The 25,825-nt window shown below is 42.3% G+C and overlaps 1 protein-coding gene across 3 annotated transcripts; it reads left to right on the forward strand.

The window, feature by feature from the left end:
* Window positions 1-3,941: 3,941 nt before the first annotated feature.
* RASIP1 (Ras interacting protein 1) lies at window positions 3,942-23,549 on the forward strand. 3 transcript variants are annotated; one of them, XM_075605303.1, is made up of 12 exons: window positions 3,942-4,597; window positions 6,371-6,522; window positions 9,138-9,742; window positions 11,394-11,755; window positions 12,113-12,751; window positions 14,912-14,949; window positions 16,522-16,673; window positions 17,089-17,204; window positions 17,385-17,625; window positions 19,906-20,078; window positions 20,467-20,614; window positions 22,234-23,549. In XM_075605303.1, the coding sequence occupies exons 2-12, from the start codon at window positions 6,389-6,391 to the stop codon at window positions 22,431-22,433; spliced, it is 2,808 nt and encodes a 935-aa protein (XP_075461418.1). In that variant the 5' UTR covers window positions 3,942-4,597; window positions 6,371-6,388; the 3' UTR covers window positions 22,434-23,549. The 3 variants fall into 3 exon arrangements, with proteins under 3 accessions (XP_075461418.1, XP_075461419.1, XP_075461420.1); XM_075605304.1 differs by having other exon boundaries at window positions 3,943-4,597; window positions 22,237-23,549; XM_075605305.1 differs by having other exon boundaries at window positions 3,947-4,597; window positions 9,138-9,733.
* The last annotated feature ends 2,276 nt before the right edge of the window (window positions 23,550-25,825 follow it).

Raw genomic sequence — 25,825 nt, forward strand, 5'->3', positions numbered from 1 at the left:
GAATATCTTACAGTATTTATTTATACTGTAATAGGATCTAACATAATATACTACTCTACTTTTATCACTAATCCAGTACTTTACTACACTAATAGAAATGAGGATAATCTCATTTTTACTATATTTATTATTATTGCAGATACTTTAATGCATTTGCAGTAAGGATAAAAATGACGATGGTCACCTCCCTTCGATTCTTCTTTCTAATTATATGTAAAACTCAAAATAAATATACAAACCATGTAGCCAATGTTATTGCAACCCGCAGTGAAACAGACACCGCACCAGCGGGAGAAGCAGCCAATGTTTTGAATCGGGTGTGTAATGAGGGGCAGCGCAATCGGGCTATTTCACCCACGGGAGCGCGCCTAGAATTAAAGGCACCAGTTTGCAAGAAAATATTAAGGCATCCCTGTGCATGTGGGCGGAGCAGGCGCGTGGGGAGGTTCTGCAGCCGCATTAAGGCTGCGGTCCCAGTCACTGCTACAGCACACGCCTCCCTGGAAGACCGCAGATCGCGGTTAGCGCTGTGCACGCATAGCGCCCGGCCTCCCCCCGCCAGGCGCGCGTGCCACAGTGCTGACTGGGACCGCAGCCTAAGGCCGAGTCCATAGACGGACAGGCCGTGCTGAGGCGTGCGGACGCTCCGCGCTGAGCCCCTGCATCCTCAATGAGGATGCCTTGAGAGGGGGCTCACGCGAGCGTCCGCACGCGTGCTGACGAGTTGGATGTTTCAGCCGAGCGCCAAGCTGTTTTTCAGCGCGCTGTCGGCTGAAAACCTCCAATCACAGCACAGCAGCGTCAACGTCACGGCGCCGTGACATTGACGTCAGTGCGTCGCGGGCGATTGGCCCAGCGACGTCACTGCCCTGCCTCCAACCACCTCCCCCCGGCTCCCTTCGCGCACGCTGGCTCGCCTGCAAGTCCGTGCAATCGCGCTGACTGAAGCAGGCTAGCCTCAGCGTTAGCACGCATCCGCTCTCCCCACCCCTCTATGGCCCGGGCCTAAGAGTTCACGGTCGAGGTATTGAGGAAATCCTTCTCCGTTCTTATCTCTTGCAATTGGCAAAGTGGTCCGTTGACATGCAGGGATATTCCGTGTTTGCTATCTGCCACCAAATGTCCGTGGCGTCCGAAAGCAGGTGTTCTGGGCATTGCATGTCTGAACCAGTCCTGAGAGCCTTCGGACCCAATTAACTTTCAATACTAGAGAAGTAATCTAGTTTTCTACGATGTTGCTGTCTTTTAAAGCATTATTTAAGGCCGCGGCTGCGCACGTGCGCCGCACACACGGTACAGCCGTCTATGGGGCAGGTCCCAGTAGGCGTTGTGCGTGGGCCAAAAGACAAGAGTTTTGGCGCGCCGGCGTTTTCAGCCAATGAGGGCGAACCAGCCGCATGACTTCATGGCCACGCCCCTGCCTCGAGTTGCCTGGCGTCCATCAGGTCGCGCTGATGCAGGTAACGAGCGCCGCCAGGCACCCTGTTGCGTGCGCACTGGGGCCTTAGCCCAAGGTCCCAGTATTTACTGATGTGCGCCTGGCGACGCGTGCACAGATAAAAGCTGCGGTCTGTGGGGGGGGCACCATAACGGGGCATATCTGCCCTTCCATTGGCTGCCTGCTGCTCGCGGCACGGTAAGACAAAATTGCCTGCCAGCGTACAAGCCATCGTGCTTTGCACGCCTCCACACACTGCCACTGGGGCCTGCCCCATAGAGGGCTGTGCTGTGTGTGGCGCGCGCGCGCTGTAGCGGCCACTGGGGACATGGCCTACAGCTTAAGCTGTACTGCTGGGGAGTTAACATGAAATAAAGGATACCTGCGGCACTCCATACAAGAAAAATTTCAAATATATCAATACCGGTGCTCCTGTGCTCAGGGATGGCCTGTTGGTAATTCAGTGTGCATGATGCGGAACAAAAGGAGACCACGGGGCACTGCAAATTTTCTTCTTCTTTTTATTTAGCCGAAAACTGGTCCTTTTCAAGTGGTAAGTGGCATGAAAACTGAGTGTCCTAAAGTGTCCTTTATACCCCTGCAAACCCCCATGGTGCTCTCTGTTGGTGATGTTAAACACCTGCCTTGAATCACTGTGTCCTTGTACTTCCTCATTTCTTCAGCTGGATCAACTTGCTGCAAACTGCCCTCCAATGGTAAGTTCTCCTGTAATCACATGCTCCGGCGCGTGTCCGACGTCGTCATCACGTTATTGAGCCTGGTTTGTTGTCTCCCCGTTGCCACGCGATGTCTGTGTGACGTCATCACGGTCTCTCGCAGCCTCTCGCCTATCCCTTGACTCATCCTGGTATGTTCTTGATGGTCGTTCCTCCTGCATTTGTATGTTGCTACGCATGCGCACCCTGTTCCTTGGTGTTCAGTGCGTCCACGCTCCGTCTGATCCAGGTTATGAGGAGACGCCATCCGAATTCCAATCTGTGCAGCTTTGAGTTTCAGCGTTTACATGTGAAAAGGAAACGGCAAGTCAGCAGTGTACATCAACAGTCCTTATTACTCATGTGACTCAAAATGTGCATGGTAACAAAAAAATATAGCATTTTATAAAGGAAGAGCTTTGGCTTTCTATATCATAGTATAATTAGATCTGACATATGATAGAATTAACTCCTTATTTTTAAAGGATATAAATCCTTAATGAAAAAAGCCAATTTCCACAGAAAAAGACCTTGGTTGTTGGTCCAGAAATCTATCACTGGGCAAAAAGATGTAAAACAAGTTATATCAGGCATTATCTCCCTAGGGATATATTATTGTTAAGTTCTCTTGGGCAGGGGTGCGGAAACTGGGGAGCGTGAGATTTTTCTGGGGGGGGGGGGGGCATCTGGAAGCATCTCCATGGCAATGCCGCGGGTTCACGTAACGTCACAATCTCATTGCCTTAGCAACGCAGCATCAAATGACACTGCAGGACTCATGACCCCACTCGTCATTTAACGCCACACAGAGCGAGGGGGGGGGCGCGAGCATCAGAGGATAAGAGTCAGGGGGCGCAGGGGAAAAAGTTTGCACATCCCTGCTCTAGGGTGTACTGAATCCGAAGTGAAAATCCATTACGCTTACATTTGAAACAATATATTATCCTTTTCTATCCCTGCTTTAGCCTTTTGAACATGTTCAATGCCCACGAGTTTGAGTGAAGAGATAGGATGTTTGAAATCGTTACAATGTTTAATAAGAGCAGTTTCTTCTGTAGAACGACTGATCTTACTCTTATGTTCGATATATCTTGTTTTTAACGTTCTATTGGTTTTACCAGTATAGCACAGCCCGCAAGGACACTTAATCCTGTATATGACATCATGTAATTCTACTTCTGATTTTTAGGTTTTACCACCCCGCGGGGATTAAATTGCTCACCGGTATTAAGGCCGTGGCAAATACTACAGCTGTGGCATTTAAAACAACCCCATTTTCGAGTACTCAAAGTGTGGTTTGAGACCTGATCCGTGCAGTCAGCCATACAGTAATTAGCATTTCCCTGAGGTTTTCACCCCTTTGATATGCAAATCTGGGTTGAGATTTACAGAATTTGCCCAATGCATCATCCGTACTGTTGGGGAGTTACAGTAGATAGACGTGGTAGCTGTGCTGGATGTGAAAGTAGATCACACTTCAAGAAGAAATTTGTGAGAACTTGAATGTTGGCTTATTAGAAGCCAGCATTTAACATCCGGGCATTTCCTGCCTGTACAAACCGTTTGTTTTTATTATCGCTCTTAATCCGTTTACTTTATCCTAACTTCAGGTCGTTTTGTCTGCCAATTTTGCTGACCACCTCCCAAGGGTTTGGGGCCCTCATGCCCTATTGGAGAGGGCATATTTGTTTTTTCTTTGTCACTGGGAAAAGGGGGGATTTTAAAAAGAAATAAATCGGTGCTGATCTAACCAAGACTTGAGACTTTGCCAGATTGCGCGCTCTCTTTTTTTAATCTGGTTCTGTGTACCTGTGTATTCCCTCTGCTGCCTTAATACCATCTGCTCCCAGATGCCCTTTTGAATTCGAACATTGGTTTATGTCTTTCCTCTTTCTGCTGGCTGGTTAGTCTGTTTTGATTGAGATGTGGGGAATATTCATACTAAGTGACCCCAGGAAGAGAGGGAGGGCTTGAAATTTGCTAAAACAAAGGAAACAGAATTGCAGGCTAGGCTGCCTTTCCAGAAGGGGAGGGAAACTCCTATTAGAAGAAGCTCAGACCCCAAAGGGATTTGAACACAACCACGGATATATCCATGTATCAGGAAAAGCTAGAATAGGACACTTAGCCACATTTCTATTGAGTGCCCTATACCTAGACATTGTGCATTCACACGCTTAAGCATGGTATGCTCCATTTAGGATAATATAAGTTATCTGGATTTTTTTTTTTTTGGCCCTTCGAGCAGTTGGCAGAATGCATACATAGGACATTTACTTTGCTGAATGAAGACGCCTATTCCCTTGTTCTGAATGGCAGAGACAGGATCTTTGCAAAAGATGACTAACAACTGTTGAGGTGACGTTTCCATCCGAGACGGGAAATCACTGTGCCAGTGGTGTCCCAAAGAGAATTTTTTTTCCCCCAGTGCTTCGTGTGACAGGTGACTATAAGATCATTTTTCTTCTATCGATTCATGATTTTATAAAAAGAAAAAAAAAAGTGTATTTAGTCAGACAGGAGTTACTTACTTTTTCATGTTTCATTTGTTTTTCTTAGTTACAATACTTGACATTTCTCTGAACATTTCAAATGCCAGTATAACCTTAGTTCTTACCTTAATTCCATAGTATACATATTTATCTCCGTTCAGTCCACAGTGTAGCAGAGTCCCTTAGAACGCTTTATGTACTCCGAGATGGGAATTGTTGAAGTATTTCTCTTTTGTTTGTATTGGTCCAGGTCTTCTGCTTGTGATATGTATTTGCTTTCATGTATTGGCTGTAACGTATTAAAATCAGCACTAGCTGAAGGGCAACAGTGTCGTTGCAAAGGTGCTAAGGATTTATGCGACGTTGAGTGTGTAGCCAAACAAATTCCTTTCTAAGGAGTAAAATAAGTAGTTGGTAGAAATTATGCCTTTTGGGGGCTAGCAGATTAATGTAGGGAGGGACTTGTGCTTCCCTGCAAGTAAAGAACATGTTATCTATATCCGAGTACTTGTGATCTGATTTTCTTGCTAGAATTACGAGGTAGAACGACATTGACTGTTGCATCAAGTTCAGAGGGACAATTTGTCTACATTTTTATAAGTATTCTTTCATTAATTGTTCTCGTTTCTTCTGTTCCATTTTCATTTCCTTTCTTGAATGTTCCTTCATTTCCTTTGCTATCGTGTGTGTGTATCTGATTCAACCCTATCCTGACTGGCAGGAATCACTGCAGCATTCCTTCCTTAGCATTTCATGTACTTGCAATACATTTGATAGAGATTTATTTGCATTAGTTTTTGCCATGAAGTCTAAAATGTTGACTACACTGCATTTAGCATTTCATAAAGTAAGAAATGCACTTTAAGAATATGGGCAAAAGTATAACCTGCACGAGTACTTTCAATTGATCACAATTTCATTATTATTTTCTAATTGGCGCTGAAGCTGTGATAGGCCAGCACTGGTCACTGGGACAGCACTAGGCACAGGGAAATAAATAGGGGGCCCACTTAGCAACATAGCTTGGAATTGCAATGGAGTGAAAGCTCTCTCCCAACCATCCTTCCATGCTCCAAACACTGCAACACTATATACTCCGTGCACTGCTGCATTGCACCAACATGCTTTCCGACACACTCAGGGGTAAGACTGAAACTCATTCTTGATTTAATGAAACAATGCTGTAGAGGTTAAGTAGCAGCCGTTTCTAAGAGTCCTGCCACCAATACTTCTCAAAAGTAGAAAACTACTGGGAAGTTTCACAAGGCCTTTTTATAATGATGATTATGATCCCTTATTGCTGCCGCTTTATACCCCCTTTCTGGCTTCACCTTTACTATTGCTTTTTGTTGCTGTGAGGTTGGAGGCACTTTCTCTGCAGGTACTTTTTTTTTTAACCCCTTGTTGCTGGAGGAGCCTACTACGCACTATGCATTGAATGTCCCTCCAGCAAAGAGCAGGATTTGCTATTGAAAATGGTTATCCCTAATACAAATGACCACAGTTGTGATTTAGGATGGGGGAAAAAAAATAAAGACTAGAGTATTATTATTTTTTTTGTATCATCCCTTAAGGTTAAACTTAAAAAAAAGGAATTTGATTAAAATAATTACTGCAAGTGCTTGTTAGTAACTTTATGGAAAACTGGCAGCAATGATCTGGTCAGAATAATTTCAGGATTTATTTTTACATACATAGGAAGCTTTCATTTCTTATCTTCCCAGTTCTGTAAAGGTCAGACGATGTTTCACGAAGAAAAAAAGGAAGGAAGTCCCAGATTCGGGAAGCTTCATTTTCCTGTGGGCCTCTGGATTAATTCTCCCAAGAAGCACTTTGCCAAGTTGGGCAGACGTTGGCCCAGTGTTGGCTCCATCAAGTAAGATTCCACCTCTTTTACCCTCTTTAATCTTTGTGATACATTAGTCACCGTGTTTGCAAGACATCAGAGCAGCGTAAAATGTAATGTTATTTTCTTTCATGTATATAAACATTCTCCAAACCTGGCGAGAGCCGGTGACCCAGGGATCTTGAAAAAAAGGATAGTCATTATTCCAAACAAATCGACATTTCAGTCACTAACACCGACTTTGTCAAGATGACAAAGTCAGTGTTAGTGACCGAAACGTTGATTCGTTTGGAATAAAGAATATCCTTTTTTTCCAAGATCCCTGGAGTGCCGGCTCTTTCTTCGGTTGGAGAATTTGTATTTTTATATTCAATTCATCTCCCCGTCGTGGGCGGACTTCCGGGCACCCAAGGCTCTTCGTGTGGTCATGTGAGTGCACCTATTCGCTTACAGTTATTTTCTTTAATGTGCCATTACATATGCTTGTGTCTCACATAAACGTGCAGACCAGCCAATAATCACAAAGGATTTTGCATATACACGTGACCATTTTACCTTAAAACATCATACAGTATTTCTTGTTTCCCAAGCTTCTTTAGAAGCTGAAGCGGTAGCTTAGTAATAAGTTCATGGTCTTTGCAGTCGGGTAACCAGGTTTGATCTAGTTTCTGCTCTCTGTGACCCTGGGCAAATTCCCTTATCTCCCTCGGTCACCCACTATTAGATTATTGGCCCTTGGGGCAGGGATTTGACATAATTGTAGTAATAATTACATGTGCACCGCTGCGTCCACTGTCCGCATATTATAGTAATGCTTGGTCAATAATATAAGGATTCCTATGCGTTAATTAATTATACTTAGAGGTTGAGCAAGCATGACATGCTAGTACAATCCAGCCCTTATGACAAAGATATCAGCACTATATAAATACAAACTTCTAAAATCTATATGGTCTCAATATCTTGAGTTCCAATGGGTCTGCAACACATCCTGATGCGTTGTGGAGCACTCTGTTTTCAAGGGAGAACTACTTGCTTAGCCGCTGAGCTAAAAGTGGTGAAGTAGGTTTCACTTCTGCTTTAAAACATCAGCGAAATCTTAGAATATACAGCACAGATCTATGTGTATTACATGCAGACGTTTGCTAATGTAAACTGTAGACCTGATCGGACGTTTTCAGGTTTTTTATGTCTTTGCTGAGACAGTGGTTGGGAGGTGTGGTTTCCCTTCCTCCATCCTGGAAGGTCAGTCGTATGACAGATAGTGGAATGGGAGGAAATGAAAGGGTGGGTAGCTGGGAGTTGGAGCTGTATCATTTCCGTATGTCCTTGAAGTATATGAACACAGGCAGGAGGCTGTGGAGGTATGCTGGCTAACATTCCACGGTAAACCTGCTATTGTCCAGCACTGCCCTCAGTAGGTTCAAAGGTTGGATATGAATAGAGGAGTCAGCTGTAGGGTATGATTTGGCTTGGCTTCCTTTTCACGTATTTTAATTCCCAAAAGATGAATTGTAACCCAGCCCTATACTGCGGAAGAGGTCTACAGCACATACCTACAAAGGGGTTAATCACGCTACCCATAATGTGATCAAACACAACTGTGAGATATTTGTAGCCTGAGTCAGTTCTGTGTTTTGGCTAGGCCTAGATTTCATACGCAGTGTGGGGGTCAGAGTGTTTCCAAGCTGATGGGAGGGTGTCCTTGATTCTTTGGCAATGAGATGAAGTTTCAGCTATGGTATCTTTTGTCAGCTGCTCAGTCATAAACACAGCAATGTGCACATAATGCTTGGTAAGTTTGTGGCCACCAGTGCACTGTCAGACTCCACCAGGTGTAGCAACAGGAAAATTCCAAAGCTTCAACACTACAAGAGTTCAGTATTTCCGAAGCCCTGACCTGGAACAAATGGCTGGTGAAATGGGTGGGGTCTTTTTGTTTGCTTCCCATGAATAAATACAAAGGATGTCTAAACTAGCTAATGCCGTACAATATACAACGTTTGCAGTAATAAAATACTTCCTCTTATTTTCAGAATCCCTTTAATATTTTGATTGTTATTGTGGAAACTGCAGCCAAAATGATATATTTTCACTACCAATATTGGGTTCATATGTTGATTTTCAAGCACAAATCCAAATTACACTGTACAAAAATGTTGTCTGTGAATGTACATGCATGTGCCTACTGCCTATGTATAATGGAAATCGAAAAGGTGGCCAATCCGCTAATCTCACAAGTGGCGAAGTGATGCAGAAAGTAAATATCCAAGGTCACAAGAATGGGGGAACATATATATTTTTCCTAAGTTCTATATATGTGTAAGATTTAGCTGGGTTTAATGTGCTATTTTGGAAGCTTTGTCTTTTCCTTTTTTGCATCAGTGCCGCAATGTCTGGTCTTTATACATACAAAATAGCTTAAATGTTCCCTCACGTTTGCATTGCACTGCTTGCAGTCTACTTTGTGTACTGTACATGCTGCTTTTTTCCTTGGTTACAAACACTCACGCACTGCTCTCTCTTATGGGAAGTGTATATTACGCATGTTCATTGTACAAGTCTTGATGCAAATGCTATGTTGGGGACAAAAGCCTCCACACTGGCTTGCATGCCTAATTACTATGCTTTGTTGTAATTGGCAGGTCCACCTCCTCTGATACAGCCAGCCGCAACAATGAGATTGTGGAGCTGCGTCAGCCAACAAAAAATAAAAACAATCGTCACAAACGCTTGTCCAACATCTTCCACCGCAGCACGAACAGTGTTATAAGCGGTGTTGGTGTTGGTGTGGGCAGTGGAGCAGGGCGTTGGGCCAGTGAGAAGAGGTTGTCGGAGATCATTGACACTGTGCCAGAGGATCTGGTGGAGCTCTCCAGCCAAAAGAATTTACCTGGCATCCTCAAGATATTTGGAGATGACATTTCATCTGGCACCAACTACAAGAGTGTATTGGCCACTCCACGCTCCACTGCACATGAACTGGTAAGGGAGGCATTGGAAAGGTATGCAGTGGCTAATTCGGACACGGAAGCCTTTGTCCTGTGCGATGTGGTGGGGCGCTTCGCGGGGCATGAAGGGGAATGGAAGATGGAGTACCTGCGCATCGTTGGTGACCATGAGCGGCCCCTGGTTTTGCAAGAGATGTGGAAGCCTAAAGCTGGTTTCTCCCGTCGATTTGAGATCCGGCGCAAGCAAGAGGTGGAGAAGATGTCAACAGCTGAGGATAACGTGACTGCAGGTGGGCAGGGTGTGTAAGAACAAGGAGAACTCCTCCAGTTAACTGTCCCAGAGAATCATAGTGAAAATATCCACTTATAAACCAACACATTAAAACATAAAAGTCTTGACATTGGAAGTGTATGTATACATTTTGAAATAACCTTTCCATTCTGTGGTTGTTTTATAAATGAGGAATTTTTCCTGAAATGTACTTTATGTAACAAGGCAGCAGTCTACGTCCCATATTATTTCTGCTTGTGCTTTCGCTTAATGAGAACTACTTGTAAGCAAACTTAAAACGTACGTCTTGTCACTGTGTGGCTACACTTTCCTTATGTAACCTCTACAAATTTCTACCATTAGTCTCATCGAAGCGCATCCCTTACAACATTTGCTATGGCATCTGCTGGTGCTTTAAACATGCTACACGATTGCTTGGTGCATTCATCTCCTTACAATAGTAATGTCACCAGGCTGCCGGGATCTTGCCACACAGCCACCAAAGTCTAATTGCAATAGTGCTGTTGGCAGTGAAGTAGTGTTTACGCTGCTGACATTAGGAGGGTAATTCAATATACTGTAGTACGAAGCGGCTGTACAGGCCGTTACTGGCTGAAAACTCACATTGACTTCAAGGTGTGTTTTGGGACGACAATGGCCTGAACGGACATTTTGAACTATATTTAATTACTCCCTAAGATTTTGGACATGGCCAAACACATAAGCACACTGAATGTCACATTTTAGCTTCCAAATACCCTTTAAACCAGACACACATTAACTCATTAAACTTCAGAATTTAGAATCTAATAAGGCAACATTGTTCATTGTGAAGTATGTTTAATACTTTGCTTTCAAGTAGATGACTGGCATTATTGATTTTATTCTCCCATAACAATTGTTTTATTGAGGATTGCTCTCTCCTTACTTTGCAGGTATCCGTGTTTGCTTTTCTTGAGGTTATCAGAGAGTGCTGTACTTTTTTCTTTGGCAATAGACCTGGTTGTAGTAACGTATTGTTCACCACTATGGTCTTCCTTGCCATGCAGATAACTCCACCTTTATTGATGTATGGGAAACACTTCTGCAAATGTCTCTGTGGAGATTAGCCACTCAGGAAATGACTCGCTGAACTCTGTGACTCTGGTCTAACTCCAGGCTTAATCAGTGACCTCCGTCCTGCCTTAAATAGTGAGAGAAGCTGATTAGAACAAGCCTTGCAAATCTCTCCACTGAGTTCCTATTTCTCATTACCTGTAGACAGAGGTTGTCTAAAAGAAATGAAAACTAATAACCTCTACTTTGTCAGTAAAAGGATATAATCGATCTTTATCCCTTCAATTTCAATGTACTATAAATCTGCTATGAGTTTAACTTTAGAGCTTATAAAGCACAGTGAGTGAAATTGTGTTTTTACCATTGCAATTTCTAGCACTCTTCAGTGAGAAAACAAATTCTCATTTAAAAAGTCAGAGATACTGTATACAATGTTCTGCGTATACACATTATACATCAGCTCTTGGGATGCTTCAGCAGTGGCATTGTTGTCATTTTGTGTGTACTGTACTTTTGACTCGACTTTGAATTGATATGATTCTTTTGTGTGGTTAATAAAGTCTCACTATTAGCTTTTTTTTTTCTCCTCCCCTAAATTTTGACTATACATCATGTTCCCCCAGGTATCAATGCTCAGGCGCGTAGATTACAGAAGAGTCGATCACGGGCTGCCTCTGGGGGGAACACTCCAATGAGAGACAGAGAAGATAGCATCTCCCTTCGCCGTAGCATCAGTGATATCAATTTGAACACCAAGAAGCGTAGAGACCGGAAAAGCATAAAGAGCATGGTAGCCAGTGATACAGACACCGGGCAAGATGAACCGGATGGCAATGCAGAGCTGCACAACTCCACAGAAGCCCGTATAGATGATTCGGCTGATCAGGTTGACGCCTCAGACTTTGAACGTCTTTCTCAGTGCTTGATTCAGCCCCCAGCAGAGCACCCGTACTTTCTCCTTCTTCAAGGCTATAGCAATGACCAGGTAAGTTAACCCCTTCTTTTTCACGTCATTGCTTATGGCTAGTGCCTGCATGCATTTGTAGCTTTTAACATTTACATTGCTGTATTTTAAATCATTTTAAGTGTCTGCCTTTTCTTGCTGTCTCAGGCCTCCCTTTGTACACATAAATAAGATGTAACTAGGACCTAAATATAATCTATATGTTTGGTTTTGTATACAGCAGGCATTATATAGTTCCATTTTCCCTATAAAATAGAATGTTTATCTGCATTTTTTGCCTTTTTTTAAATGTGCTTTGGATGTTTGAGAGAGAACCGAAAATAGGAAACCGTTGACTTTACAATCTAAGTTTTCTGTCTATTTCTTTTTTGGGGGCAGGACTTTGTTATATATGTGATGACCAGAAAAAAACATCTCTTTGGAAGAGCAGAAAAATCTTCCAGGGATAAAGGACCTTATGTTGACACTTTCCTCTCTGCACCAGATATCCTTCCCCGTCACTGTTGTGTATGGCGCCTAGATTCCCTTGGTCAGAAGGGTATAGTTCGTGTACGACCCTATAGGGGGGCTCTAATTACCCACAACGGAGGGGTTCTCCAAAGAGAAGCTGAACTTAGCACAGGGGATCTGTTGGGACTCGGTGAGCATTTTCTGTTCATGTACAAGGACCCTAGAGTGGCCCAGAGTCGGCCTGTCTGGCTTCCACAATCATGGTCCTCACCTGGATTGAGCGGGGCCTTTTCATGTCAAATGTGTGGGCGGTCACTACAGGAGAGGCAAGAGGCTTTTCAAGCATACATCGAGAGCCGAGATCTCGTACTTCAGTACCGCTCTCAAGAAGAGGATGCTGTGTTGAAAGAAATTATCGAGAAAACGGGTATCCCGAGCTCTGATTTTAAGTTGTCTCCTGCCTACCTCTTCAGCCTTTGTATTGAGCACTCAACTCGAGCCTTGGAGCCAGGGCACTTCCCAAAGCTAGTCATGAAGATTGCCAGCCTCATCAAGGAAGTTGTCTGGGTAATGCCGTTCACATATTTATTATGTTTATTTTATTGTAAGTGTGAAATGCAGTGGACAAAAGAGCTGAAGCTGTAAAATGGGGATTTGGAACCGACCATTGTATTTCTAAGCAACACAAAAGTAGAAGGATGAGGGGGAAAGTTAATGAACGGTACCAATTATCATGTACATTTACAGTATAGTGACTGTACAAACAGGATGTACATATATGCTCCATACTCTACACTAGAGTTGGCTTTCGCTCACATGGATTGGTTCAAATAGCACAGGTCAAAAGACAACCCCACCGTTTGCCAGAGGAGCCATTAATGCATTTCAGCAGTAAGCATTGGTGGACCTTTTGGAGGCAAAATGATTCCACAACAAAACTGGCTAAGGTTTTCCATTGCATATGGAGAACAGTTTCAGCCAGCTCTGGACTTTAGATCTTCCTTATAAAAGAGAACCTGAGATTAGGAGCAAGCTGACAATCCTGAACACAACAATGACTGCTACAGTATATCATGATATGTTGTCATATATTGTGATACTGAAGCATACATTATCATTGAAAATACGTGATCTGTTTGTGTGATATATGATTTAATACAAATATTGTTGTGTGAGGCCAGGTGAGTCATATACAGAGAAGTGTTCTGGTTCCTTTTTATCCTTATGACCAGGACAATTCAAGAGGTTAAAGGACTGGAGATAAGGTGTGTGTGTGTGTGTGTGGTGTGTGTGGTGTGTGTTTTAAAGACAATAGTAACTGTTAAGTATCATCATCATTTATTTTTTTATGTAGAGACTTCCACTTAAGGGGGCATCGCAATACTTTACAGTCAGTTTGAGAACAACTCAAATGAAATACAATTATTTTGTTACATAAGAGTCAGACAGGAAAATCCAGAGTTATAATAATACATGGTTACATTAAATGGTTATACATTCAATTTACAGACATTCATGGGCAGTTCGAAATAATTTATGATTATTGGCATATGTAACATTTACAGACAGGATTAAAATTGTGTTAGAAGAGATAGGATAGACATTCACTGTGTTAGAAGAGGGCCTGCCTCAAGGAACTTACAATCTATAGGCAGGGTAAGTTGAAACATTTGGTACAGGGGATGAGATGGTTGGTGAGTTTCAGAATGCAATAGAGCAGCTGTTTAACATTTAACAATCGGCAACGAATGGCAGCACATGGCGACACCCTTTGGCTGCCGCCAAAAGCTAATGTCTTTGAGGTGACTTAGGCTAAGGCCCCGCTCCCAGAGTCAGCGCGTCCACACTGCAGACAGGCGGGGCGCTGACATACACAGACAGCGATATGCGGTCTGTAGGGAGCCTGGGCGGGAGTGGGAGGCTTGAGCGGGAGGGGGGGCGTGGCTTGAGCGGAGGGACCCGCTACTCTCCCCCCCCCTCCCTCCACGGCTCGGGCTGCTGATTAAAGGTAAGTAAAGCAACACACACACACACAGACAGAGGCAGGCACGCACGCACTCAGACACACACACAGACAGGCACTCACGCTGCTTTCACTCCACACTCCTCCCCGCTCCCCGAAGCCTCTCCTCCTCCCGAAGCCTCCCCCCCAATTGGCTCACAGCCACACCACGTGACGCGTCAACGCTAGGGATCACCATTCTCTTGTATCCCATAGCGGCTGACGCGCCACAGCGTGTAGTAAGCTGTGCAGCCAGGGAGGACCGGGTCAGGCTCCGCAGGATTCACCTGCTGGTAGGGAACTCGCGTGTGGCCGCCCGCACCACCGAGCGCAGCGGGACCGAGGCCTTAGGTGTTATGTCCCAGCGATTCTTTGGTGGAAATATGGGTAGACCCACCCAGCAAAAATGCAAGGGGTAGGAGATGATGAATTCCAGGTTGTTCATGCTGTCTGTCATTTTTTAATTTAAATTAATCCTGTCTACGCAGGTTTAGTGAACAGGGGAAGCACGGTGGGGAAACCTCTTTGGGGAGACTCATGTGGTGTCATATCCAAGAGAGTCTTGACTTGAAGTATCAAAGTATCTGTATGTATGTATGTATGTATGTATGTATGTATGTATATATTGTTTTATTTGTTAAAGTAGATTTTTTTCATTCATTATATATTTCTTTTCTAAAATATGTTCCTTTTTGAAAGCTAGTTTCTCTGATTTCCCTGTACAGGAGAAGATTAAAGAGATTGGAGACAAGCAACCAGAAAAGTGAGTTGCGAATATTTTTAATTCACCATTTCCTGCCTTTCTTTACATTTCCTTCTTACAATCTTCAGATCTGGTTGAAATGAGTGATAGATAAGATATGACAGCAAGTCCAAGTATAAACCTATATACATCCTTTGTAAATAGCTAGTTTAAAGAGGCAATCCAATGTTTTATGTTTTTATATAGCATCTAAGCAGGGTCTCCGGAGCTTAACCCCATTAATTTCAACTCCGGGGACCCCATGCTTCCGGAGATACTTACCTCCGAATTAGGTGCCAGTAGCAGCTCTCCTCGGCTGCCAGGGTTCACAATGCTTCCTGTGGGCCAATAGGAAGCCGTGACATCATCGGTGTGGCTTCCTATTGGCCTATGGGATGTGGGAGCTTTAATCTTTAAACCCCTACTTGCTCACCTGAAGCTGCTACTGGCACCTACTCCGAAGGCCAGTATTTCCAGAAGCAGGTGATCCCCGGAGCTGAAATGAATGGGGTTCAGCTCCGAAGACGCCCTGCATCAATGCCATATAAAAAAACTTGGGGAAAAAATGAGTAGTCTTGGATGGCTCCTTTAAAACAAAAGTTGCACATTTGAGCTAATACACAGCTCTTTTTAACCAATGTGTGAGGAAATTCCTAAATGAAGCTGTAGATTTTTCAATGCACTGATTACAGATATTTGTCTTTGTTCTTTATTTTACCTGAATGCATCTAAGATTATTTTGCTTGTACTAAGTTGCACTTCAAACACTTTTACTGGCCAAATGTTTAACCACGTAACTGTTTTTTGTTTTGTTTTTCCTTCGGGAGTCCCTCGGAGCTGGTCCGTGCTAATTTTAGCTGTGGGAGCCCCTTGGTTCTTGAGATATATATATCTTATGTGCCAGTGTTTCTGGTCCCTTTTGGGTAATCAATTTGGCTGCTAGCCAGCTGCTCACACCCATGGGCCAATGGGAAACCTCAGTGTCATTAGAGCTTGACATTGCGGCTTCCTATTGAATGACCGCAGGAGCCATCTTTGAATTTGACTTTAATTTTACTAGTACATAAAAAGGAAAATGGCTTTGCAATAAGTGGGGTCTCCAGAGGTGGGAATAGCGTAGTTCTGCTCCAAGTGACCACATGGTTCCAAAAATGGGGGTTAATCCTGCTTTACAGAAAAATGGGTAATTTGCTCTGTGTAAAAGAGCGGCATTGAAGCGCAATGTTGGTGTAAAAGGGGAACGGGTTATCAAGCCATTTAGTATCAACATCTTTATCCATAGAGCTAATAATACGGCGTCTTTGTTATCTGCTTTAGCAGTTCTTGTTTGTCATTTGAATACTGTGCTTTAGTGAAATAATGTAGGAAAGACGGGGACTGTTTTAAATAACGACTGGGTGTTGTTTTATTTCTGGATTACCTTTGTTGAGTGTTTTGAAGGCTTTTACAATTTGGATACTTTTGATAACAAATGATCTCCTGTCAGTAGCTGTATTTTAGTCTGCTTGGTGTCCCATAGCTGCTTCTCTTTTGCTGCATTGAATAGGCAGTGTTTGATGACAATAATGAGATGTATTTGCTTGACTATTTTAGTCAACAAGATAAGACTTCGCTGTACACCAGGGGCATTGAAGAGGTGGCCACCGACCTTCGACCTCTGATGCTGTGGATGGCCAACTCTATGGAGCTTCTCAACTTCGTCCAAAGAAAAATCCTAGATTTGGAGAAGGAATGGGAATCAGAAGGTGACGCACAAATAAGTTATATCCCCCAAGAGGACAAAATCTAATATGCGAGAAATAAATCTGAAATACTTGACGTTGGATACACCCAACACAAGTTTTCCACTATTTCATAGTAAGCTTAAGAATGTATATGCATTATAATGTTAAATGCATAAAACACCAACAATAATATACTTTCCAGGCATACAAACATACCATCCTGGCCATGGGATACACGCCTAAAATACTGCCATTTATTTTCACTGTGTTTGCAATACCCTACACTGACAGGTGTTCCTTTTTCACGTCTCTTGCCCTATTGCTGTATCATCATTCCTTGTAGTTGAATGCATGCTAATTCTGTAAAGTGTTGTATACATCGTTGGCCTGGGTATGTATAAATAATTCGCAAACAATAATCAAATATTCCTTCCAGGAACCTCCCATGATGCTTTGCTTTCAAGTGACCTAGAGGCCTGTGAGGAGTCCATGGCTCTCCTTGATGAAGTCATCATGTATACTTTCCAGCAGTGTGTGTATTACCTAACCAAGGTACTGGACATCCTTTTTATTTTGCAGTGAACATACTACATGAAGTACTATTATTTTATTTATTATACTTTTATTAGTAAAGCCAATCTTCTTTCCTCCTACTTAGTGCATTGGTTGCTTCCTTCCAATACCTTGTTGGCAGTAATATTTTCCTATAATACTTGTTTTCCCTTCTTGCAGACATTGTATGCAGCTCTTCCAGCCTTGTTGGACAGCAACCCATTTACAGACCCCTCAAATCTAATTGATGTAGCGCAGTTGAGCAGCATGCCTGAGGGCACCCGTGGCACTCTTGCCATCTATCAGGCTACTCTGGATTTAACCCGGGAGTGTGAACTGCACCCTGACCTTGTGTCTCAGACATTTGGTTATCTCTTCTTTTTCTCCAACGCCTCCCTCTTCAACACTCTCATGGAGAAAGGTAAGTGAGGAACAAACAATCAAAGATGGGCAGTGAAAGTTAAGGAACAATGGAGGACGGATTTCTGCTGTCTAATAAGGAGCACGGCCCTACTTGCCAAGAGGTTGGGTACTTAGTAAAGTGGGACACAAGTACTTACCTGTGCTGGACAGGAAGGAGCAGCATGTAGAGCTGCCTCTTGACTAAACTGTAGCACAGGAGAGGCAAACTCCAGTCCTCAAGGGCCACCAACAGGTCAGGTTTTAAGGATATCCCTGCTTCAGTCAATGGTTGAGCCACTGATTACGCCACCTGTGCTGAAGCAGGGATATCCTTGCAACCTGACATGTTTGTGGCCCTTGAGAGGTGAAGTTGGCCACTCCTGCTGTAGCACATGGTGTCCGGGAGTGTCACTGCTGCGGTGAATTCTAACTGCCAATCACCAGTGAGTTCAGGAAAATCGGGCCCTCTCATTTCAGCAGACAGTGGAAGGAGCAGGGCAGGCCTTTCCCTATCTGTGCCCAAGACGCCTGTAACAATGTGTAAACCAGATATTCATAGGTGTAACTGGCAGCAAGGTTAACGTCACGTTTCATTCATCCGAGGGATGCAAAAATTGGGTACCAATTTATTATGGGTAATACCATGCAACTGTGTATTGTGAACTACTTTGGAGAAGGATGTTATATGCAAACATGATGATTATTGATGGCATATGGGTTGCTAAATAAGGAGAGAACCATAAAAAATTATTTGAAAAAAACAAGTGATTATTCCCTCTGATACCCTTCCTTTCCTCACTTGTAGATAATAGGAAAGTTGATGTTATTTAATAATGCTTGCGGATTAAGCTACACATACAAAGCCTATGATTTGAATCACGTTTTGTGAATAGTTTATACTGTAATATTAAAATGAAGCTATGAGGGGCCTATTTATCAAAATCTCTTGAGAAAAATCCTCGGAAAAAAAGTGTATCAAGGAAAACCATTCCCATGTTTTCATTTTTGTATAAGCCGGGCACAGTATACCTGCTCTAGTTTTAGCACAGTTTGGCAGCTGGGCATTTTGAAAGAGATGCTATAGACACTGAATGTATACAGTGTGTATCTAGAATGCTTTGCAGCTACATTCCAGGAATAGAAGGAAATATTTCTGCATACCGGCATTCAGAAAATGGGACAGGAACAAAGGTTTTGACCATATATAGTTGGAAAAACCAAAGCCCTGTGACAATGTGACTTTAACAAGTTCACACCGTGGCTGAGGAGGTCCCTGAAACTCTAGCATTGTGATTTTGAGTACTGCTCTCAAACATCCCCACATAGAATTTCCATTCCCAGGTGATAGCTGTCATACTGTAGGCGGAACCCTAAAGGGAAGCCTTACATAATATAATTAGCCTGAAAATGAAAAAAGATACCTTTTTCTTCATCATTCTGCTAATAAGTACTGTAACTCTGGCTAATCTTCCACCCTCATCTTTGCTGCTGGAGGAGGAGCTGCTCCTGTGCCGGTATCCCTGGGCCACCAGTTCCTCCCATTGTCCTGTCAGGTTATCTGCAGGAAGTGGTGTGTTTCCTCCTGGCCTTGCTCTCAGGGCTGTTGCAAGCACTTTTTTCCTGCGTAGCAGGAAGCAGGAGGTTGTCTGCACTCAAAAGAGGGAATGACGTCCTTTTTTTTTTTTTTTTTTTTTTTTTCCATAACACCACTAGCATTTAACCCCTTGTTTTTGTTCTAGGACCATACACTATAATACATTGCTTTTCAGTGCATTCCAATGCGAGAATAAAAACAATCTGTGCAAACGTAATGATCTCATAACATGTTTATAATGATATCATATTTTTATGTTCTAATGTGAAGTTCTCTCCCTTTGTCATATGTTGGCTATTTATAAAAGGCTTATAATAAAATCCTGGCAAAAACTGATCCTTGGGATGTGCTAGAAAATATAGGTTGTTTTTGGTTGTATCTTCATTCTATCAATTGTTTTTTTCTTTTTTTTATCATATACTAATACTTGCATTTTATCTGTTCTCACTTTATACTGCTTTAGTCTTGGTAAGATCATTACCTCATAAGAATCAATGCGTGACATATAGAAGCTGTTTTGAAACTCCCTGTTAGCAACGACACCTTATCCTCCCCCTTGCTTACATCCTCCTTTCTTTTCATCTTCATGTTTTGATCGTTCATCCTATCACGTTCATTGATGTGGTTTGAACCCTTGTCCAGGTTGCTATGTTCTGATCTACTGCGAGATAGTGAAAGCATAAACCTCCCATTTATCTTTTGCAGGAAACGGGGAACCATTTTACCAGTGGTCAAAAGCTGTTCAGATCCGTACAAACCTTGATCTGGTTCTGGACTGGCTGCAAGGGATAGGTCTTGGTGACATTGCATCCGAATTCTTCCGAAAACTGTCTACCACTGTAAATCTGCTGTGCATACCTAAAACAGGTCTCCTGAAGGTAGGGATGTGTAATGTATAGTAGCTCCTAATTCTAACCAATAATACCTGGTATCTTTTGTCATGTGTAGGCAATTCAGTTCAACACAGTATTTATCTACTATGTACAAAAAAAATGCATGTATTACCTGTACATCATTTTTTTAAGGAATATGAATTATTTCTTTATTATATTATAGATCACGGGATGACAAACCTCTAACACCTTATTATTGTGAGCGTGACATCCTAGTTCTTATCTCCTGTTACATACATCAGTTGTCCTCAAAGAATCCAATGGGATCACCCAATTCAAAATCAGAAATCCATCTCGCAAGTGTATTTCGTAGGTTGAGAGCTATTCAATATATGCATATCTAAACATGATTTCACCAATTGTTCTTATACAGCTCTCCTGGAGTAGTCTTCGCAATGATTATGCCGTCATAAGTCCTGCTCAGCTCAGCCACTTGTTAAAGAACTATCATCTGGGAGTGGGTAGAGTTCATCCAGCTGCATGGGACCCCCCAGAGGAGGAGAACGATGAGATCACAAATAGTGAGTTCAAAGGATGCTTTGCCCTGCTCCACCTGAGTCCTTTAGCCCTATTTCCTTTTGCAAACATTCATTACAAGGCACATTCATAGTTGCATAGTTACATAGTAGATGATGAGGTTGAAAATAGACATGCGTCCATAAAATGCAACCTAGGCTAAATTTAGGCTACAGATACTTTCCTATATCCGTACTTACAGTATATTGATCCAGAGGAAGGCAAACAAAAAACCCCAGTGAAATATTATCTAATGATATCTCATAAGGGGAAAATAAATTCCTTCCTGACCAAGAATTGGCAATCGGATTACTGCCTGGATCAGCATCCTTAGTATTCCATTCAGTAAGTGGAATATGAGTTTTAAGTAGTGAAGGGGTTATTTTCTAAAACTTGGACCTACCATTTGACACACTCCTAGACAAAGTACATAGTGATTGTAACAGAGTTACAGTGCTAGACCATCTCTTTGAAGAATATATGTATTTATTTATTTTTGACTGTTATTTTGATCAGCCCATTTGTTTGGCTGACTTCTCCCCAACTACCAGCTGTGAAACTTGTTTTTTTGGCTGAAGCCTGCATAAACAAAATATAGATTAGATCCATTCTTCATGGGAGACCCAGTAAGAACATAGGAAACAGGTGACAAGCGTAGCTGACATGTTGGGGCGGGGGGGGGGGAGGGAGGGGGAGAAACACACAACAGTTAAATCCATGGAAGCTATGATAGTAACAACTGAGAAGAGCAGATATAGAAGTGAAAGCTTCCTGAATATATGTTTTTATGTTTCCTTGCTGTCAGCAACTTACATGTTCTTGAGAATGGTAGAATTACTGCACATGAACACTAAACACTATCATCAATTTCCTTTATAATATCTGCGTTGTCCCGGAGAAAAAGTAACATTGGAAATACATTTTGTCTGGTGTCATTATTTTTTGTAAAGATCCTTTAAGATATTTTGAAACTATTAACGAGCAGTACTCTGATATGCAATGTGCTAACATTATAACGATCTACTTGCTTTTCTGGATTGTTTAGTGACAAAAAAAGAATACGGTTCACACTGTATCAATACATGGCATATTCAGCTCCCTAGTTGTACTTCATGCCACATTCATGTACAAGTTGGACTGCAAAATAATAGCAGCAATAGTACCACTTGTATTCAGGAACATATGTACTGTAATCTTTGTATGAGTTTCTTTCAAATCCAACACTAAATCCAGTGACCGTGTGAGTAGATTAATGCCAATTTGGAGTATTGTAGCAAGCAGTTCATTTTGTACACTGCGTCTAGATTAAGGGGTTTCTAAAAACACCTCAGCTGTGCCTGTAGTTTCTAAAGTGCATCAGGCTTCCTACAGGAAGCAAAGGAAGAACTTTTTGGTGCAGGGTCACAAGCCATCTGTCCCCTGAGCAGGGGAATATTCCAGATGGGAAGGCTGATGAATAAAGGACTTGAAACACATCAGGATCTGAAAACAAAGGTTAGACTTAAATGACAAAAATGCCATTATAGACTATTCCGTGTCACAGATCTAGAGTTGACATCAGATAGCGTTTGCACATATCTTCTCAAAGTGGTTTGCTTCTTTTCCTAATTGTATTTGTTCGCAGCAGACATCTTTGAGAGTTTCACTGATCACCCTCCGCTGATTCTGCCCTGCGACAACTTCCACCTGCACCTCTCCAAGACCATCGCCAATGATGCCTTACACCGCCAGTTGTGTCAACTCCGAAACTTTGTCTGGGAGCTTGAGCAGCAGTCACTGCCAGCCAATCAGAGAACTTCGTACAGTATGGAGAGCAGCGAGTAGGAGAAATACAGTGACCAAAAAGTCCCTCATAAACGAGAAGAGAATCCGGTCACGGCGTGGTCCCATATGTGTCATTATATTGTGTTTGGAATGTACAGTAAAGTTAATCATGAGATACGGATGTAAGCAAAACATTCATTCTGGATGGGAAGCGGCAGGTATACAAAGTCCTTATCCAAGTTTCCTTTTTCTGAAACCAGTCTCATATTGCACTTGGACTGGAGAACAAACTAAACCTGGAACGTTATGAAAATCGTGAAGATGGGTACAAGTCTGAAACTTCATGTCTGCCAGCCAGGCTTAGTGAATTAAGGCAACTGAACAAGTCCTATAATACTGTATGTTTGAATGGATTTGTTTTAACAATCTGTGAAATGGTATACAGTACATCCTTTTTAATGGTTGCTTACTTTGATCTCTACTGTTAATTTCTTAGCACCCACTCTTTAAGTGCAGTACTGCATACTGCTAACATTCACTTTTTTTTAATTTATATCTTGTTATGGAGATGTCAGTGTACTGTATGCCACGGTGTTACCTTTAATGAACTTTATAGGCATAATACATCCCTTTCCTAAAGCGCTTGCGGTACCTGACGCACAGCAAGGTAAAGTGACTTACACAAGATGACCTTGAACCCAGACTAGGGAGACTGTTTATTATAGTCTGCCGGGTTTACAGGTGGAGAGTAAGATGAGTGTAGAAAAACAGCTCCATATGTATCAAAGAACCAAAATACCATTGCTTTCAACGCATTCGTTTTCACCCTGTTTGGCAGCTGGCAGACTCCGATAAATAGATTTCTTGGCTTTAGACGCCAAATCCCTAACCACAGCTAATCACAACTGTATCACTTGCACAGATTCTCCCCATCCCAGACATGTCTGGATTAACCCCTTCAATGCCGGAAGGTCCTGGTGAAGCATTGCATAAAGATAAAATAGGTTAAAGCAGCTGTGTATGAGAACTCGAGGAGTGCAGTTAACAAATCTAGGAAACCCTGATCTAATCCCATTTGGGGCTAAACGGTCAACATTTGTCTCATATATAACCAAATTGCATTCACATAGAGCAGGAGTGGCCAACTCCAGTCCTCAAGGGCCACCAACAGGTTAGGTTTTCAGGATATCCCTGCTTCAGCACAGGTGGCTCAGTCAAAGACTGAGCCACTGATTGAGCCACCTGTGCTGAAGCAGGGTTATCCTGAAACCCTGACCTGTTGGTGGCATTTGAGGACTGGAGTTGGTCACTCCTGTATGTTTGCCAAATCATTGGTTGTTTCTAAAATCTGATGTGGTGTGCCACCCCTCCGGTTAGGGCCGAGACATGCTGCTGTAGGCAATGCATGAGAAGATTAAGGACCGATGTCAGCAAGTGCAAGATTACAATATAAGTGGGAATATGCCATTTATTCTTGAAAAAGGCCCTGTGAGTCACTCCACTGGCAATAAATGAGCTTTATGGAAATCCGCAGTGCCCTGCTTCTTCCATTCATCTCTATAGCAAGTGCAAGATGCCACACACAATCAATCATACAGAGCTTCTTCTTTTCGGGCTGCACAGCTTCATTGTCGCGTTGAAGAACGTTCTATCCAAGTTTGGAACTTAGGAATTTCCACCCTGCTTTTTGTAAGGACACATGAATATCATTGCCTGATTTCTAGCATTGTGTTCAGGCAGTTCCACATAATAGATATGTTATCTGAACGTTGTGTAATAGATGGCACTGCTGGTTTCAGTGATAGATGTCAGTGGGATAAGACACAAGGCTTTGTATGGTAATTTGCTCACTTACACATTCTGCTTATTTAACCTACTACATTGCAAGTTAGTTTGGCAGACAAGTAGTTAAGGTACATGCTGGAATCATCGATTAACTGATACCAATTTTAGGACAATATTATTTATACGTTATCTTTTGTTGCCTGCTGCCCACTTCCTTTCTCTTTTTATGGGGCATTTTTTTTCGGATTTTAGCTTTAAGCTCGTCATCTGTTGTAACATCTATAACAGAAATCAACTCCCTTCCGCATTGTTTATTGTTTGGAATGTAAATGTACTTCTATCTACAGTTCAATGCTTTAAATGATTTCCTGATCAAATAAATATGCTGTATTTTAAAATGATTTCGGTAAAGATCATTATTTGTGTCGAAATAGAGCAGAGTGATATACAATTTGTTATTGGGACTAGTATCTGTAAATCTTACAAAGCATTTTATATAATAAAAGAAAACTAATGACTCTTCACGTGCATTAGAGATCAGTTGAAAATCCATTCGTCTTTAAAAAGCACGTACTCCCTGTACAGTAACTCCCTGGAAGATTTTAGATAGAACATTATGAGGTGTGTGTGTGTGTGTGTGTGTTTATGTGTGTGTGTTTATGTGTGTGTTTATGTGTGTGTGTTTATGTGTGTGTGTTTAACAAAAAGGGCTGCTTGTCCTGTGCAATCTTTTATAAAAAGGCAGATTATAATGTGTAATTCAGTCTTGTGGCTATGCATGAAAATGCTGAGGGGTAATTTATTGTAAGATTAGATAGCAGTAACAATACCCACTGTACTCATTGTACCTGACCACTATGTTTTTTAGAAAAGGGAATACATGCAATGAATTAAATGCAGCATTCACACATTTGTTTTTCCTTTTGATAAATGGGGGTAAATGTTTGCCCCCAGCCTGCTTCATCAGAGTTAGTCATCGATATACACTAAAATCCACGCATTATCAATGGGTTCTGTTCTAGTTAGGACAGGGGTCCTCAAACCTTCAAACCTTCATGGACGCCTTGAGCATTAATAAAGCACATGATGATCCACAATACTTGTTTCTTTTCATCAATAGGGAATATTTACAACACGTAATCCCACAAACACATAGTTTGGATGTATAATAAGTGAGTTACGTGTATGCGGCTTAAGAGCTGAGCTTGCTTAGTGCTTTTTATTTTTTAATTCTATTTCACCATTTTATTTAGAACTGTCAAATGACATTAAATGGTAATCTTCTTTGGGTAACTCCTCTTGATTCGTGTTTGGCTTTCAATTTTATTTCTGCTTTCTGCAAATGTTCAGCACCAAAGCCACTACTGCTTTACCCACTTGTCTTTTTTTGCTCAAAATATTTGTCAGCATCACTAATACATCTGTGCCTGATAAGCAGCTGTGCATATTTGTTGCTGACCCCTCATGCACTAACGGATCTAAAGCATATTCTATTTTTCCCCAATGTGGACAACATCTCCACATACGGTCGGATTATCTGGTACTGTTCAACTCCCCAGGTGTCTGCTTACTGTAAAGTTCATATGTGAATGTCAATCCATACGCGAGTGTATCCTGCAATGCAATGAAAGCACAGGAAGCATCTTTTCATTGTTGGACCATCATTC

This window comes from Ascaphus truei, chromosome 6, assembly GCF_040206685.1.
Source record: "Ascaphus truei isolate aAscTru1 chromosome 6, aAscTru1.hap1, whole genome shotgun sequence".
Classification (NCBI taxonomy): domain Eukaryota; kingdom Metazoa; phylum Chordata; class Amphibia; order Anura; family Ascaphidae; genus Ascaphus; species Ascaphus truei.

Excerpts from the sequence above, each read along its gene's own strand:
- RASIP1 (XM_075605303.1), top strand. The coding sequence starts at position 6,389 with ATGTTTCACGAAGAAAAAAAGGAAGGAAGTCCCAGATTCGGGAAGCTT. Across the intron at positions 12,752-14,911 it reads TCATCAAGGAAGTTGTCTGG|GAGAAGATTAAAGAGATTGG; the intron begins GTAATGCCGTTC and ends TTCCCTGTACAG. Across the intron at positions 17,626-19,905 it reads CAACACTCTCATGGAGAAAG|GAAACGGGGAACCATTTTAC; the intron begins GTAAGTGAGGAA and ends TATCTTTTGCAG.